The sequence below is a fragment of the Artibeus jamaicensis genome, unplaced genomic scaffold (assembly GCF_021234435.1).
Source record: "Artibeus jamaicensis isolate MK-2021 breed Jamaican fruit bat unplaced genomic scaffold, CSHL_Jam_final scaffold_754, whole genome shotgun sequence".
Classification (NCBI taxonomy): Eukaryota; Metazoa; Chordata; class Mammalia; order Chiroptera; family Phyllostomidae; genus Artibeus; species Artibeus jamaicensis.
The window spans coordinates 8276251-8294150 of record NW_026522054.1 but is presented as its reverse complement, the minus strand read 5'-3'; the positions used below and the strand labels follow the sequence as shown (position 1 = coordinate 8294150).

Sequence of the window (17900 nt, the reverse complement as noted above, 5' to 3'; positions counted from 1 at the left end):
CGGAGGCACACGGCGTGGATGCGCAGACGTCGTGGTCGCCGTCCGCCGAAGAGGAGGAGGAGGAGGAGGAGGAAGGTTGAGGCGCCGCAGGAAAGCTGAGGAGCCCGGTGCTGTCGTCGCCTGCAGCCCGGAGCCCCGTCCTCGTCCCCGCCCGAGCCGCGGCGATGGATCCGGTCGCTGCACCGCCTCCCGGCCCGCGCTCCGCGCCGCCGCTCGGGGGCCCCGGCCCTCTGGGCGAGTTCCTGCCGCCGCCTGAGTGTCCGGTGTTCGAGCCCAGCTGGGAGGAGTTCGCCGACCCGTTTGCCTTCATCCACAAGATCCGGCCCATTGCCGAGCAGACGGGCATCTGTAAGGTGCGACCGCCGCCGGTGAGTCAGGCGAGCGTGCGGCCGCCGGGCCGGAGCGGGTGTCGGCCGGGCGCGTCCGGGCCGGCGGCGGGGCCGGGCGGGCGGCTGCGGGGCGGGCGCGGCACGGGTGCGGGACGGCGAGCGGGGGGGCGGTCGGTCGGCTGGAGTTGTGCGCGCAGCAAAGTTTCAATATGGCGGCGGCGCCGGGTCCTTTGTGTGGCGGGGCCGGGCGGCCTCACCTGGGCGCCGCGCGCTGCGGGCCCGGCCCGGAGGGGTGGCGGGGCGACCTGGGGGCGGCAGCGGGCGCCCGGCGGCACGGGCTGGGCGGTGAGTGGGCGGGGGCGACGCCTGGCAGGAGGACCTTGGAGGCGGGGGCCCGGGTCCCCGCAGCTCCCCGCGGGACGGGGTGGGGGTGGGGTGGGGGCTCCTGGAACGACCCCCCCCCCCCCAACGGCTCCAACGTCCGCGGAACAGAGTCTCCGCCGGCCCCTGCGCGGCCACCCTCGGGCGGGTGGAGGCCGCGTCCGCCGGACGGCGGTTGGCCGGCCGGGGCCGTTGGGACGGGGTTTAACTGTCGCTGCGCCTGCAGCCGCCGCGTCGCCCCCGCCCCGCCCCCGGCCCTCCCGGCGCGCGGCCCCTCGAAGCTCCCTCCGGGGCGGCTCCGCCGAGACCTTCGAGGTGGCGGGGGCTCCTTGAGGCGAGCGCCCTGTTGGGGGAGCGGATTGGAGGGAACTCCTCAGCGAGATCCCGCGGCCCGGCGCCCCCCGTTCACAGCGCGGACGCCGGGCCAGGTGCTGCCGGACAAGTTTGACAACGGCGGTGACACGCGCTGGCGAAGTCGCCGGCTGGCCGGATGGGGGCTCGGAAGTGGGCCCGGAAGTGGGCCGGGAGGCGGGTCGCCCCAGGGAACCGCACACGCCCGCGGGGTCTGACTCTGGGCGCGCTCGGCCCGCGGACGACGTGGTGGGTCAGGTGTCCGGTCTGGCCCGGCCGTGGGCCGGGCGCACGTCAGCAGGCTCCTGACGCTCCAGGTACTTGACGCGGACGTCGGGTAGATGGAGCGTCTCCGTCTCTCTCAGTGGCGGTGGGACCGGCCCCGCTTCGGCCGCTGCCGGGCTCTTCGTCTCCTTTGTCTGCGGGCTCCGAGGCCCAGGGGACGGAAGAGTCCGCAGAAGTCGAGCTCCGGAGGGAGAAGGGTCTTCTCGGAACAAAGGCGCCCTGGGCGGCGGGTGCGAGCCGCTCCTTAGGAAGCGACTTGTGAACAAGTGGTTTCCTAGAGTCGGAGTGGAGCCGCGAGATCCGGGGCCGGGGGTCCGCGTTTGTCAGCGGTTTCTTGCGCCTGGCTTTGGGCGTGCACCGCTGTCGGAATCCAGCGGGGCGGGTGTGGGGTGGAGGGGGCGTTTCGAGGCGCTTCTGCCCTTTTGTTCTAGGCGTCCTTCCCGGCGCCCACGGAGCAGCTGCCTCCTCGGGGAGCGGAACTGCCTCGTTTGTGGGAACTTGGGGTGCGAGACGTTTGGGGTCAAAGGCAGTGCGGTGAGACTGTTGGTCCGCGCTGGGACCCGCAGGAAGGGAAAGACCTTTGTTTGGGGTGACGCCGACCGGCCGGGTGGGATACCAGATGTTTTCCTGAGCTGCCTGTTTCTTTCCCTTTAGTCTGTCTCCTCGTTTCGTTACCTTTGAAACGCGAATTTTCATCTCTTCCTTACAAGTACTGGGGTGCATGTTGTATTTTCCATGGTACCGTGTGGTACTTGGAGACGGTGTTAGGCAAAAATAGTTGGACAGGAGTGGATGTGATGGCGTTGACGCGTCCCTTGCCCACAGAGGCTTCCTTTCCTGTCCGGCCCCCCAGAGCTGGGCTGCCACACGTGTCTTCCCTGGCGGGTCCAGGGGTCAGGGTTAGGGCGAAGAGGCCCAGATGGCCCAGCAGACCCAGTTCCCAGCGGTCACTTCCCGGGGTCACCAGTTGGATCCCTTTGTCTTTTTAGCCAAAAGTGCAAAATCCTCCGTGTTCAGTGGCCCCGGAGCCCAGTCCCTCTTGTTATTGCTCGTCTGGCTCCCTCTTTTCTGGCTGATTGACTTCGGCCTGATCTCTGTTTTTCCCAGTTTTTCTGGAGTCTGTCACAAAATTTTCTGTAGTTGCGATTCTTTGACCAACTTAAACCCTTAATATCTGGAGAAAAACTTATCAGTAGGATCCATTCTTGAACGAGGGAAGAATGTGCAACTACTTTTTAAAAATAGCAGCATTGTTGAGAGACGGTTGATATGCTATACAATTAATCACTTTTTCGCAGAATTGTACAACCATTATCACAGTCAAAGAAACCCCATACCCATTTGTAAAGTGCTTTTAAAGACAGATTTAGGATTGTGCTGCTCAGGGAAAAAACATTCTTTCCCCTTATTCTGTAGGAGGCTGGATAAAGTCCTGTAGTCCTTGTTGGAAATTGTCTGTGTTCCCAAAGCACAACCAGACCTCGCTGGTTGTGGGCTTTGGGTGGATGTTTGAACTTGACTTGGCCAGTGGTGAACTGGTGCTAGCCGTAGCCACAGACACGTCCCTCCAGTTGCACTCTGATGAACAACTAATCAACAAGAGTTGGTAGACGTTTGGAATGGGCTGTGAGTGACGCTGCACACGGATGAGGCAGCAGAAGATTCACGTCCCTCCTTCACTGGAAAACTTCCTGTGCTTATAGTATTTGTTTCTAAACTTGCAGTCTAAACCTTTGAAAGAGCCAAAGGAATACAGAATTGCCTTTGAAAAAAATCTTAATAAATGTTCTGTATTAAAGCTGGGGCTTGAATTGTTTTGAGACACATACTTAAAGAAAATTATTAACCTTGAATTTCATTCTTTGTTTTTGAGGTACTTATTTTTTTTATGGTGTATTGGCCTAGATGTGGAATATTTTTGGTTGATACATTAGTAGTAAAATTGTTTCTTTAACTTGGAAACAATAAGGAGGTCCAGGGTGTTTAGGATACTTTTTAATATAGGCAGACAAAAATCAGCTAGTGAATTTTCTTTTAGAAGGGGGGAAAAAAACCCAAAAAAGTACTTGATAAAAAAAGCAGAATATGGTTCATGTGCTCTAAATGGGATCTTTTTGTAGACTTTTGTAACCTCTCATTGCTGTCTCAGTTGGAGCACATTGAAGTTTGACTGTGGAGAAGGGTGAAGGGAGAGCCGGTACCCCACCCCTGCCCCCAGCGCGCTCCTCTGTCCACAGGCCATCTGTAGGTTAAACAGCAGGTGACCTAGGAAAACCTGCTTTCCTCTCTGTACAGTCCTTTTAACGTGGTTTGTGTTGAGCTGGTGATGTGATTAAAAAAAAAAAAGACATTATTTATTTTTAAAGAGAGGGAGGAAAACATGGATTAATTTGCCTCTTGCATGCCTCTAGCCAGGGAGTGGCCAGCAACCCAGGCCTGTGTCCTGACTGGGAATTGAACTGGTGACTTTTGGTACGCATGCAGGCGCTCAGTCCGCAGAGCCACTCCAGCCAGGGCTGATTTTTTTCCTCCCTTTGTCAGAGAATTAGATTCTCTCTATAGATGGTGCTAATATACCTGCTTCAATGGCAAAGGTCATTTCAACCTCAAAAAGTTCAAGTTGGGTGGAATAAATGTGGGGAACTGAAGGGCTGGCAGTACTTTTCCTTTGAGAAGTTTCTGTCAAGTTAGCATCACTTGAAGAGGGGTCTCCAGAGGCATAGCAGGTAGGGAGCCCCTCTTGGGGTGAGTGGACTACTCCGCGTCCTTTAGAGTACTTAAACTTTGAGAAACTAGTAACTGGATTTTAAAATCGAGTCGTGAGAAACTTGTTCTAGACCCAACAGCAGTAGGCAGCCTAACAAGGATTTTTTTTTTTTAAGAATTTTTTTTTCTTTAAAGACAGAAAACTGTACTTGAGCAACAATTAAAATAAAATAAGATAATTTTTTGTATTCATTTTTAGAGAGAGGGAAAGAGGAGGAGGGAGAAATATCAACATGGGGTTACTTCTCACGCACCCCGTACTGGGGAACTAGCCTGCAACCCAGGCCTGTGCCCTGACCGGGAATCAAACCGCGATCCTTTGGTTTGCAGGCCCACGCTCAATCCACTGAGCTACACTAGCCAGGGCTGAATTTGCTTTTTTATACTTCCAAGTTTATGAACCAGACTAATGAGGAAAAGCTGTTCCTGGGGCAGTGAGTCTTTTATGTTCCATAATTATGTTTGGAACAAAGAGGTGGAATTTGATTTAACGCATTCTCATAAGTTCTTTTTTTTTTTTAAACATAAATTTCTAATTGTAGGTCCTTCCTCTTTTTTCAGTTTATTTTTCTTTTAAGAGAGAGGGGAGGGAAGGGAGAAAGAGGGAGAGAAACGCCAACAGTGAGATGTCTCACCGTGATGAGAGACACCAGTAGTTGCCTCTTGCAGGCCCCTGACCCGAGGCCCAGCCCCAAACCTGGGCAAGTGCCCGAACCGGAATTGGACCGGCTCCCTCTCGTTCACAGGCCCGGCGCAGAACCCACCGAACCACACCAGCCAGGGCGACCCTTCCTCTTACCGCATCGTTGTTGTACCCTTCAGAAGTGGCTTTGAATCATCGATATGATCATGTTTTACTTATTTCTTAGTCATTTAAGTGTTCTTTTGGGATGTGAAGAGTAGCTTTTTTCCTGTCAGCCATCACTTCCAGGGTGTAAATTACAACATTTTTATTAGGAAAACATTCAAGCCATACACATGAGCTTTAAAGAACATAGTCTCTTTAGCTATTTTCCTGGATATAAGAGAACAGAAAGTAGTAGCAAGACGGGGGGTGTGTAGCTGTCTTATTATTCAGGGGGAGTGAGGTTTCCAGGCTCAGTGAGTGGCAGTTCCTTTGTCCAGGTGGGATGGGGACTGCGTTTCCCAGCTTTCACAGGTGGCCTGGCTGCACAGTTGTTGGAACCTGTGTGGAAAGTCAACCTCTTCAGGCCAGCGCTTGACACGCTGAGCTTGGTGCTGGGTGGAGGGCCTCCTCCACTCTCCGCTCTCTGTCCTCCCCTCTGCCTCGGCCGGACCGAGCTGGGAGTGTGGGGTGATCAGGCAGTGGAACGAAGTCAGGATCTGGAGAAGGGCCTTCCTACTGGGTCGTGGTCATTAGGTTCACATGGCTGTGAAAACCGGCGGTTTGACTTTCAGCAGAATTGCTAACTTTCCTGTTCAGATGTTCAAAATGAGCAATTTATTATTTATTTAAAAAATGTTTTATTTCTTTTTTTTTAAGACTTTATTTATTTATCTTTAGAGGGGAAGGGAAGGAGAGAAACAGCAATGTGTAGGGTGCCTTTCTTGCGTCCCCTGTTGGGAACTGGCCTGCAACCCAGGCATGTGCCCTGACTGGGCATCGAACTGCGATTGTCTGGTTCGCAGGCCCGCGCTCAATCCACTGAGCAACACCAGCCAGGGATTTTTTTTTTTTTTTTTAGAGGGGAAGGGAAGGAGAGAAGTGTCACTGTATGGTTGTTGTCTCTCATGCATCCCCTGCTGGGAACTGGCCTGCAAAATGAGCAATTTAAAAGTCGGGTCACTGGAAAATATTTTCTGTTTACACCCCTTAAAATCTAAGGGTTCTTTCCCCAAAAATAACAACTTCATTTCTCAGATAGGAGCCTTGTTACACACTGCCAGGCAGAAACACACATAATGGACAGGTTTTTAGAACTTGATGATTACATTTCACTTAGTGATCTGTTATTTTACAACAAATGTAAAATTTAAGGACTATATTGCAGGGATAAAAATAAGCTTTATCGAGGGGAGAATGTGTGGATTTTTGTGTATTTTTAAAAGTCAGTTTCTCTTATGTACAAGGAGTCATCACTGGTTCTAGATTTAAAAAAATAAGTGGGTAGAATCTTGACTCTAATTCCCCCGTGACCTTGGACGAAGTCATTTTCTCTGTTATGCCTTCTCATCTGTTAAAAGGGGATCTGACATGGATCGAGGACTGCTGTCCAGATTGATTAACTGACGTCCCGCATGGAGCTTAAGCCCCGAAGCTTATTTGTCCCACTAAGAAGAATCTGGGGACAGATTTGTGAGGCAGGGCCAGTGCCAAGTACATGTCCCCCATCTCCACACAGCTTGTGAACTTGTACGAAGTGACACTTGAAAAATTGAAAGCCCACCCAGCGTCAAAACTAGAATATACAGAATGTAAATTCTTCAGTTGGTTTAGGTGAAGCTTTTCTATACCTGGATGTTTTTAAAAACTAGTGGGATAAAAAAAATTTCCCACTAGTTTTAGGTAGAGCTGCTATAAACATCAGAAAACTTGCAGGTCCATGTGTGCCATGTATTTGGTGCAGTGTCTGTATACAGGCGTGATTTAAGTCATTCCCATGCTTGCCTGTCAGGAGAGTAAATTGGATGAGCTTTTATTATTCTGCAATTGTTTTACTTGTGAAGTAGGGAGAAAGTAGGAGAGGTGGCGTGGAGAGTGTTTACTTTGTTCCTCAGGACAGAGCCGGGTTATATTCTTTGCTAACAATCAGACTTTAAAAATAATAAAGCTAATTAGAACTTCCATATAATCATACATACCAGGATTCTCCAGTGTTTTGTTCTAATGTATTTTCTGTTATTGAAGCTCATAACATTGCCTCTTAGGTGGACCCCATGTATATATGTGTTTCTAGAGTGTGGTCTTCGGTTTTATCTTGAATCTAGCGATTTATTCAGTATAGCCTTCTAGACGTATTAAAACACTCTTCCAGTGGTGTCTGTACCAAGTGGTTTTTTTTTTTTTTTTATCTTTTTTATCAATGTATGGTTGCCTTTCATGGGTCCCCTGCTGGGAACTGGCCTGCAGGGAACCCGTCTGCAACCCAGGCATGTGCCCTGACTGGGAATTGAACCGCGATTGTTTGGTTCGCAGGCCTGCGCTCAATCCACTGAGCTACACCAGCCAGGGCTGTCCAAGTTTTAAGTCTTTGAATGTTATGCTTCCCTGGCAGGGGAGGCGCCCTGATCACGAGGGCAGTTTTCCCAGGGTGGGGCCTGTCCACCGCATCCAGGTGAGCTGACCCCTCCGCTTCCCCAGCCGTGGGAAACTGACAGCATCACTTGTGGTAGTGGGCAGCTGTGCTTGCACTCTCCCCCTTAAAAAACAAAACAAAAAGCTTTTAAATATTGAGTATTTTAGTTGTGAATCTAAAGCTAGGTTGGTTTTTTCTTCCCGGCTATGTATACTTTTTGTGTGGCTGTAGGCAGATTTTTGTGTTAATTCTTGCCATTTCACCAGCTTGACTAAATTGTAATGTTCAGAAAACTAAAGTCTAAAAGCCTCGTGTGTTCTGCACACCCGGTTAGAGCTTTTATTAAGCACATATGCCCATGAGGCATCCATACTGCAGACTGCAGATACCAAAATGTTACCATTTTACTCTCATCTCCTAACTCCAGAGACAAATTCCTATCAAAACCGCATAATTACAAGGTCTTTAAGGCAAGATCCTCCCAGTTTTCTTTGTGGTTGTACCAGCTCATCACTGGGTACCATTGAAACCAGATGGTCCCGACTCATCCTCACCAGCGCTCACTGGAGGGAAGACCTGGGAGCAGGGTCTCCTGGGATTTGTGCTCTTGTAGCTTCCTATTTGTGGTCAGGTGTGTGGGGGGGGAGGGACAGAGTTCTATCAAGAGAGTTATTGGAATATAACCTTCATTTTGTAAAGTTCCAGGTGTTCCAAGATTTTTCTTCTTCCAGAGGGGCTCTTACCCAGTATTGCCATGCATTCTGGACACTCAGAACAGCCCCCAGACTTCCGAGTGTGCGGCTGGCCTCATGGGTTTGTGCAGGTAGGGGTGGGGGGTTTTAGAAAATTGTACTTGATGGCAGCCCAGTCTTCTGAACTCTGCATCTGCTTTTTTCCACTGCTAACCTTGTGGCTTTTCCAAGCCTCCATTTATAAAATTTCTTTCTCATATAATAGGTAATTGCTCATCAAGATTCTTTGAAGGAGACAGGGTTTAGAGTTTGATTTAGGATCCAAGCTAATCTGGTTTTGGTGGTTGGTTGGTATCAGAGAACAGATTTCATGGAAAGAATATCAGGGTAGGGATCAAAACATTGGGCCTCTGGTGTGTGTGCTTTCCCCCTAAGGTGTGATGACAACCTCAGAGACCAGGAGACTGCGGAGAGGGGTGAGGTCATTCGTCTCCGCTGTCACAGCTTCTAAGGACAGATCGGGGATTGCAGACCACAGCCTCTTTTTACTTCCAAGTCCATGTCCATCTCCTGCCCGGCGGTCCTCTGCAGAGAGCCCAGGCACGGCCTGGGCCCTCCCACCCCTCACGAGTGGTTTGGGAGGGAGACTGTGGCTGCCCCGCCGCCTCCTGGCTGTCCAGGCACAAGTGCGGGCAGCGAATACAGTGAGGAGCGTTGTGCATGGGATCGCGCACCCTTTCTTGTGTCCATCACATTTGTTTGCAGAATTGTAAATAAATCATACTTCGTTCTTTTCGTTTATCAATACGTATGAGCTCCGCCATTTCCTGTATTGTTGGTTGGTTGCCTGATTGATCTGTATGGAAACTCCTGGCTCATCAATGTCACTGACCATTGTGGGGCCCAAGTGTTTGAATTTTAAGTAGCTCCTCTGGTCATTTGGCACCTGTTAATAACAGGAATTCTCTTAACCTGTTAACTTCAGAATTAGAAGTTCTCCACTGTGCTGTGGGAAACTAGGGAAGTCCTTTTTTGCCTGGCTCTGGTGAGGGAAGACATGAACTGGGTCCTTGGGGCTGGTGGTGGTTTCCATTCAGTTACTGAGAGCATTGTGTTCAGATTCTAGGGTTTCAGAAATGGACAGCTTTGACTGGAAAGAACTCGGTGCACTGCCGAGAACTAGGTTACGTAGCGTGTGTGTGGGTGCTGGAGGTCGTGTGGGGAACAGCGGAAGCCATTGGGGCTGGGGGTGTGGGTGCGGGTGGAGCACGAGGAGAGGGTGCTGCCTGGGATGTCGGGGATGCTTTGGTTCAGGAGGAAAGGAGGCGTACTGTGTACAGTGAGGAAGAGGATCGTGACAGAACCCCAGAAACACAGCACGTAAGGGCCGAAGAGGACCTAGTTGGAGGCTGCAGGAAGTGTGCTGGGAAGCCAAGGAGAGAAAAGGCAGGTCTGGCCCTTCCTGGCTGGTATGGCGCAGTGGATTGAGTGCTGGTCTGTGAACCTAGGGGTTGCCAGTTCAGTTCCCGGTCAGAGCACAGGCCCTGGGTTGGTTGTAGGCCAGGCCCCCGTTTTGGGGGTGAGGTTGGGGGCAAGCTGCAGGCAGCCTGTCTGCGTCTCTCACACCATTGTTTCTCTCTCCTTCCCCCCAGTTTTAAATGCATCTTTAAAAAAAAGAAATGGTCTTTTTGTCCTGGGATACTAGGTATTAAAGAAAACAATCGAACTACTTACGAGATCTTTTCCTTGGGGAAGAGCTGCTGCTGCGGTATAGCTACTTGATCACCACACGGCCTGGTGTAGGGACGTGAGTTGGTATCTGCTCCAGCTGCCGTCGTTCTGGGGGAGAAGGTCTGACGAGGCTGTGGCCCCACTCGGTGGCTTCTGTGCCATGAGATGCCCAGGAATGTTTTGAAAGGAATGATGCTCTCCTGCTGACTTTTCCTCGTGACCCATTGTGTTGTCAGGAACCTGAGTCACTCTAGTACAGGTAACTTGGGTAGATGCTGGGGACATTTTGGAAGAGAGAAGGTCTTCATGCGATACACTCACTCCCTTGCTCTCTTGCTTATGAACAAAACAAGATGGTACTTAGTTGTTCTGTGAAGTGACTCAGAAGGAAACTCACTTGGAGGTGTGGGCAGCAGTATCTGTTGAAAGACCATTTTATATTTTTAGATGGTTTTGACAGTAACAAGTAAATCATCTAGAGGCCCTGCTAATGTATAATATTCTTGCTAAGTTTCATTAAAGTGGGTAAAGAGGAATTTACTGAGACTAATGCTTAAAAAATAAATACCATGACGTTTCCCCCTTTTTTCGTATATTTTAATGTATTAATAGACCCAATAGTCCATTAAAATAACGTGGTGTTTTTTTTGACTATAAGAATCACCTAGGTTTTAGAGAAGGAAAATAGGAAAAATGTTTTTGAAGCAAAAAATATGGTAGGATATTTATTAACATGATATTTCACCAATGTGAATGTGAACAACTCAAGAACAGCATTAACAACCATTATTCCTCCCAAATTTGAGGGGGGGGGGCTGCGTCTTACAGTCCAGAAAATACGGTAGCCCTTCGCCTTTCCAAGAATTTTTTCCCTTGAAATACTGCATCATTTGGTTAGGACATGTGATGTATTTGAAATAAAAAAAAAAAAAAACTTAAAAAAAAGATTTTATTCATTTCGAGAGGGAAGGGAATGAGAAGGAGAGGGAGAGAAACATCAGTGTGTGATTGCCTCTCATGTGCCCCCCACTGGGGACCAGGCCTGCGCTCAATCCACTGAGCTACACCAGCCAGGGCTGAAATTTTTTAAAAATTGATTTTAGATGGATAGAAAGAAAAACAAACATTGATTTGTTTGTTCCACTTACTTTTGCATCCATTGGTTGCTTGTATGTGCCCTGTCTGGAGATCGGACCTGCATCCTGGTGTAATGGCTGGCCAGGGAGCCTTTCCAAGCATTTAATATTCAGAAATTAAGACATTTCTTTTAAATAAGTAGTTCTGTGAAACTGAAAACCAATACTTTATCAGGCCTGATCTATCTACAGGAGCTGTAACTTGAGCAAAAGTTTTCTTATTCCTTAGTACTTACATTTTAATACCATACATGTTCGCAAATGATCATGTGGGTATTTTCAGGATTGTTTTTGATAGTAGAACTGATTTGACGTAGGTATGTCAGAAATGTTGGCATTATACAAATACGTCAGGAAATCGTGATTTGTGGGAGGAGGAAGCACTTGAAGGGGCTGCTCTTAAAATCTGGGTGGAGAGCATTTGCCGGAGGCACAGGGTGGATGGGGAATCCTGCCGGGGCAGTTGTTTCCAAGGTTTTGGTCCTTGTGGGCTGAGGGCGCGGTGGGGTTCATAAGACCCCTGCAGCAGGTGGAGGGGAATGCCCTCTTTTCAACCAAGCGTCAGTGGCCAGATTTCCTTCACATTCTTTCACCAAACCAACATGTTACAACGGATGGACTGTAGAAGAAGATCGGAAAGTCTAGCTTATCTCTGTTAAGCCAGATGTAAAGAGAATTGCAACATCTGTGCAAAATAAAACAATGCCGCTCTTCTGCTATTTTTGGCTTGTTATTAAGTTAAATGATTGTAAACATGTCTTTTAATTTCTCATGTGATGAGAGTGAGTAGATATTTCTCATATAAGCTAAAGCTCTTTGAGGGCCTCAATTTTTAAGTTTAAAAGGGGGTGTTAAGGCCAGAAGCCTGAGCGCGGTTGCGTGGTGAGGAAGGCAAGCTGCTCCTGCAGAGGCTGGGCTCCTGGGGACAGACCCGGTGGGGCCCCCATGGAGCCAGAGGTGTTTGGTGAAGACTTCAGCTTGTCACCTCCCTCTTGGCTTCTGTGGAGTGAAAGCTTTCTGGTGGTGTCTAGAGCGCAGACAGTCCACTTTCCCACACGGCCAGCCCCAGCTTCACTGTTGAAGTGGGCCTTTTGGGTCTTGTTTTGTCGCTGCATTAGGTTTGGTTACACTTAATGAACCAGTGTTGGTGACGCAGGTTCCTACACTTTGTTCGTGAACTAATTCGGGTCTCCTCCATTTTCACTGCTGCCTCTCTTTCCGTTCAGGGTCTCACCCAGGGCACCGCGTTCTCTCAGCGGCCCTGCCTCTTTCACCTCTTACCTGTGACAGTTTCTCAGACTTGTCCTTGTTTTTAATGACCTTGACAGTTTTGAGGAGTACGGACTGAGGGTTTCTTTATAGGATGTCCCACTGCTGGAATTTATGTGATGTTTTTTCTCATGGTAAAACTGGGTCTGTGAGCTGCTGATTTATTTTCCGGTAGGGGGTCAGCTATCTGTTCTCACAGTGGAAGGGTTTAACCACGGACACCTTGGGGGTGTCATGTCTTCTGGACGAAGGGCAGCCCATGCCGCATAGCGCGGGCCTCAGCGGATACAGTTATCTGACGAAGGAGTATGGTGTGATTTTTACTAAACAACTGTTCTCTTTGTTTACAAAGTCTTGTTGCTAAGTTTTCTTAATTGGCAAATTTTTAGGAGTCAGAGCTTTTGGTTTTACAGCTTTTACTGTTAGCTTTATAGAGGCATTTGACATTAACTTGTTTAATTAGATTTTTTACTTGTTCAGTAACATTAATTGAACATCAGCAGCACTGTTTTATGAAGGTAGTTGTAGTTTTAATTCCTCCTGAAAAAAACATTTTAGCCCTGGCCGGGCGGCTCAGTTGAGCGGTACCTTGTCTGTGCACCAAAGGCTTGCAGGTTTGATCTCCGGTCAGGCCACGTACCTAGGTTGTGGTTTCATGTGCAGGAGGCAACCAATCGATGTTTCTTGAATGGTTGCATATCTCCCTCCCTCCCCTCTCTAAAATCAATATGCATATTCTCAGGTGAGGATTAAAAGAACCCGAATGCTGTTTCACACTTACATGTAATCGTCGTCCATCTACAGAGCCAAATCAAGCCGCTGCTCTTAAGAGGCTGTTAAAGTACGGTGACCACTATGGTCAGGGCGACTTCTTTTCCCTCGTCAAATGAGGCTAAAACGAGCTTCCGTAAAGATATGGCTAATTTGTTTAATGAGTAATAATGTAAAGTTAAAGAAAGGACCCAAAAGTATCAATACAATGAAATATTATATGTTTATGGCACAGTTAGTAAAAGACAATACATTTTTTTGTTTAACATTATGAAGATGAACATTTTAGAAAAAGATACTAACTTTTTTTGGCCATTTACTTTGTAAACGCCAGGTACCTGTGTAAAGTCTTTCTCTGAGATACTTGATATAAGCCTTATAGTTTCCCTTTCATTTCTAGGAGCACCTGGGGCAGGGAGATTAACTGGTAACAAAGCTCCTCGCAGAGTCAGGATTTGAGCCTGGGCTGTGTGATTCTGGAACCTCTTCTCTTTCCCAGGTTTTACTGTCCAAGGGAGAGGTGAATGGTGGCACCGTGCTTTAAAACCGAGCATTGGAGCAAAAAGGGAAATCAGGAGCCTGTCCACCTGTGTTAAAGTTGCTGTGATGAAAAGTGCTAGTTGGCAGCTAGGGTTGGCTGGATGGAGAGAGTCCTTACAGGTGAAGGTGAGGGGTCAGAGGCTCCTTGGAAGCGGAGGTTGTGGAGATTTTTTGGTAGGGGAAAATTGTAGTTTAGTTGCCGGAACTTAATGTAGTAAGTTATTATTTTTGCTTTACAATAAAAGCCTTTTATATTTGTAATTTTAATTCTCCCCATAGTCCTAAAGGTAGCTGTTGTTTACACCTTTCAAACCCAGGCCTCCAACGTTGTGTGCAGCGCTCTGTCTGTTCTGGGCTGTACGTAGGCTGCTGCCCTTCTCAGCAACAGGCGGCCGTCTCACCCACTGTCAGGTCTGAAGTGCAAGGAGCAGGGATGGGAAGGAAGCAGGTAAGGCGACGAGGTGCGAACATTTTTAGGAAAGCCAGATCTGCTTCCAGGGCTTCTTTTGGCCCCTCTGAGAACTTGGTGAAAGCTGTGGCCCGTCCCAGAAAAATCAATACACACTCAAGTCCCTACATAATTTAAGAGCCTCTGATTTAAGGTGTGAAAGTGGAATTCCATAGTCTGAAACAAAAGTCTTCACAGTAAGTGGCTTTACTAGTGGCTCACGAAGGATGGGAGGTCTTTAATTTGAACCAGTTAAAGGTGCTTGGTGTCAAGCCCCACACTGAGGGAAGGAAGGGGGGAGAAGCAGCAGCCTCACCAAATGAGCACGTTTTTTTCTCAGTTTGGAAGGTGTTGAATGAGGTCATTGGCATCAACAGAGCTTTCCTGATAACGCCCCCAAGTGCACGGCCACTGGACTCCATTGAGGGGCTTGTAAACACTGCTTGTTTTCATGATTTATAAATGAGGGTTTACAATGTGCATAGTTTTACCTCTTGCATTTGGGACATTCTACTGAAAGAAAGCCATTAAATTGATAAGAAAGTAGTCTTTTTCATTGTATCTCACCTATGTGTATTTTCAATCTTAATTGAAACTACAATTCTACGTTCTGTTTTGTTTGACTGTTTAGAGATAACAGGGTTTTAATTTAAAACAATTTTTAAAAGGTCAGACTTGCACACTCCTCTAATAAAAGCCTTTGCCTCTTCCCCAGGATTGGCAGCCACCGTTTGCCTGTGATGTTGACAAGCTCCATTTCACCCCGCGCATCCAGAGGCTGAATGAGCTGGAGGTAACGTCTCAGCTGCTGCTCCGGTGGCCTGGATTCTAGAGGGGCCTCCTCTGAATATGCTCCGTCACAAATCTAGTGGCCTTTTTTTTTTTTTTTTTTAGATTTTATTTATTAGAGAGATGGGGAAGGGAGAGAGAGAGTGAAGGAGAGAAACGTCAGTGTGTGATTACTTTTAGCACACAACAAACTGGGGAACTGGCCTGCAACCTAGGCATGTGCCCTGACTGGGAATCAAACCGCGATTGTGTGGTTCGCAGGCCTGTGCTCAATCCACTGAGCTACACCAGCCAGGGCCTAAATCCTTCTAAGTTTAGGTGACAGTCACTAGAATTTAGGTTTCAAAAAGAATAGAATCATATAAAGGAAATGATACTTCAGCTCTAATTTTCTTCCAAATACATGTCTTCACTCCAGATTCATTCCACAGGGGCTTTAACTCCCCAAGGATTGGGCAGGGCGTTCTCTGGGCAAGAAGTAATGTTCACTCGGCCCTGGCTCTCAAGACCCTCGTGTACAAGGTGGAGGAGGCTTGGGTGTTGATGACATGGGGCATGGGCTGTTCACGTTGATGGTTTGCTAATCTGGTTTTTGTATTTAACCAAACCATGTTTTGTTTTTCTGTATTAAACATTCTTAATTTAAAGGGAACATGTGTTCACTAGAGTTTTGTGGGTGCCGGTAGTATAGGGTATGCATTTTCAGGTTGAACTTGGAAGATAGGAGATAGGCACTAACTTTGAGGTCTTTTTTCTTTTTCTTAAAGATTTTACTTATAAATAAAGATTTATTTATTTACTTATTTATTTATTTATAAATAAGATTTTATTTAGTTTTAGAGAGAGGAGAAGGGAGGGCTAAGGAGGAGAGAAACATTGAGGTGAGCAAGAAGCATCCATTGGCCCTGGCTGGTGTGGCTCAGTGCATTGAGTGCCATCCTGTGAATCAGAGGGTTGCCAGTTCAGTTCCTAATGAGGACACATGCCTGGGTTGTAGGCTGGGTCCCCGGTGGGGGCTTGTGAGAGGAACCACATATTGATGTTTCTCTCCCTCTCTTTCTCCCCTCCCCAAGAATAAGTAAGTAAATTATTTAAAATAAAATTGAAACACAATTCTTTGTCATTAAGGCTCAAACTCGTGTGAAGTTGAATTTCCTGGATCAGATTGCGAAGTACTGGGAGTTACAGGGAAGTACTCTGAAAATCCCCCACGTGGAGAGGAAGATCTTGGATTTGTTTCAGCTTAACAAGGTAAAGGCTAGCGAGCTCCCCCTCCTGCAGTGGACCCTCTGGCAGCACGGAAGTGACCTTCTTTGCCTTAAACACAAACATGCTCGTTTGCAGTGTGTGACATGAACTTCTTCATTCAGGTTAGCTGATGGGGCTCTGACCCTTCGGGTCTGAAAGCCTCATCCTGTGAAATGTTTTCCTGCGGCCTGTTTCTTTAACTCCACAACAGGCCTGTGCGATGCTCTTGTCTGTTTCAGTACGGATGAGGCAGTGGGGCTTGGGGAGAATAGGGGCGAAGCTGGAAAAGCCAAGTCATAATTCAGTGCCTTAACTCAGGGTCACTTTAGTCTAAAGTCCGGGTTCTTCCCACCAAACACGCTGCTGTCGTTTTTACTTCACAGTGTGTGTGGTTTTGTTAAGGTTTACTGAGTTGGACCCCTTCTTTATAAAGAGATTTAATTGTTAATCTAGTTCTGTCTCCCAGAAAATCTTGACTGCTTTGGAGGAGTAGCTTTTTGGGTGGGGGGATTGAAAGTGTTTATGAACCGTGCTATCAAAAGTCATGATTTAATTTTCTAGCTTAAAAATGATAGGTATGTGCATTTTCTTTTGGCTTAGAAAAAATTTTTGAAAGCTTACCTTAGCCAAAAATATTTTGTTTTTGGAGTCATACCTAGGCATGAGAGGATTAGACATGGTCTCCATGTAGGTTTTTCTAATCAATTTTGCCATTTCATTTAACAGTTAGTTGCAGAAGAAGGTGGGTTTACAGCTGTTTGCAAGGACAGAAAATGGACCAAAATTGCCACCAAGATGGGGTTCGCTCCTGGCAAAGCTGTGGGCTCCCACATCAGAGGGCATTACGAGCGGATCCTCAACCCCTACAACCTGTTCCTGTCCGGGGACAGTCTGAGGGTGAGTGTCAGGCCGGCCCTGGCCCATCCAGCTCATTGCTGGTGGGTGAGCTGTTGCTGCGGGGGTGAGCAGGCCTTGAGTGTGTTGGGGGGGCATTGTTTATAAGTCTTTGTTGTGTGAGTTATTCTTCCAGGGTTTTTGTTTCTCTTTTGAGAGCATCCACACTTAGAAGCTTGTTTGGGGACGGATAAGGTTGTAGAAATGGCCTTTTGTTGTCAAAGCTGAAATTTGTATTAACTTCACTATAGATTTCTCTCTACAATCAGGAGTTGCTTATCGTCCACTTGTCATGGCTGATGCCTTTGCATTCACCCGCCACTTCATGTGTGTTCCTGGCTGTCACATGAAAGCATAACCAGTGATGGCCTGCTGTGCCAGCTGAGCTCTCCAAGGCACTTGTCAGCTGGGACGCTGACTAGGGGGTGGGGGGCTGAGCTCTGGGTAACTGACTGGTTCCTCACAGGGATGGCATTTGCTACATTATTTTGATAAAAACTGTTGTTCTTTTTTTTTTTTTTTTTTTTTAATTTTTTTTATTGATTATGCTGTTACAGTTGTTCTATTCCCCCCTTCATTCCCCTCCACCCTACCCCCCCATCCCCACCATTACCCCCCTTTAGTTTATGACCATGTGTCTCAATTCCTTTAGATTCTATATTTCCCATGCTATTCTTGCCCCCCCCCATCTATTTTCTATCTACTGTCTATGCTACTTATTTTCTGTACCTTGTCCCCCCTTCTCCTCCTCCCACTCCCCTGTTGCTAACCCTCTTGAGATCTTCATTTCTATGTTTCCACTCCTGATCTAGCTGTCCTTTTAGTTTGCTTTTGTTTTAGGTGTGGTTGTTAATAACTGTGAGTTTGTTGTCCTTTCACTGTTCATGTTTCTTTAACTTCTTTTTCTTCGATAAGTCCCTTTAACATTTCATATAATAAGGGCTTGGTGATGATGAACTCCTTGAATTTGATCTTATCTGAGAAGCACCTTATCTGTCCTTCCATTCTAAATG

At 47.7% G+C, this 17900-nt stretch overlaps 1 protein-coding gene and 1 non-coding gene across 2 annotated transcripts in view; both read left to right on the top strand.

Moving 5' to 3' along the window:
• Positions 1 to 17900, top strand: part of KDM5B (lysine demethylase 5B) — a 50272-nt gene continuing 32372 nt past the window's right edge. Inside the window, exons 1-4 of the mRNA XM_037160876.2 lie at positions 1 to 368; positions 14672 to 14749; positions 15874 to 15996; positions 16720 to 16890. Coding sequence (XP_037016771.2) covers positions 165 to 368; positions 14672 to 14749; positions 15874 to 15996; positions 16720 to 16890 — 576 coding nt within the window. The 5' untranslated portion in view covers positions 1 to 164. The remainder of the gene's footprint in view (positions 369 to 14671; positions 14750 to 15873; positions 15997 to 16719; positions 16891 to 17900) is intronic.
• LOC119060839 (U1 spliceosomal RNA) lies at positions 7334 to 7493 on the top strand. Its single transcript, XR_005084671.1, has one exon. It is a non-coding gene; the product is annotated as a U1 spliceosomal RNA (small nuclear RNA).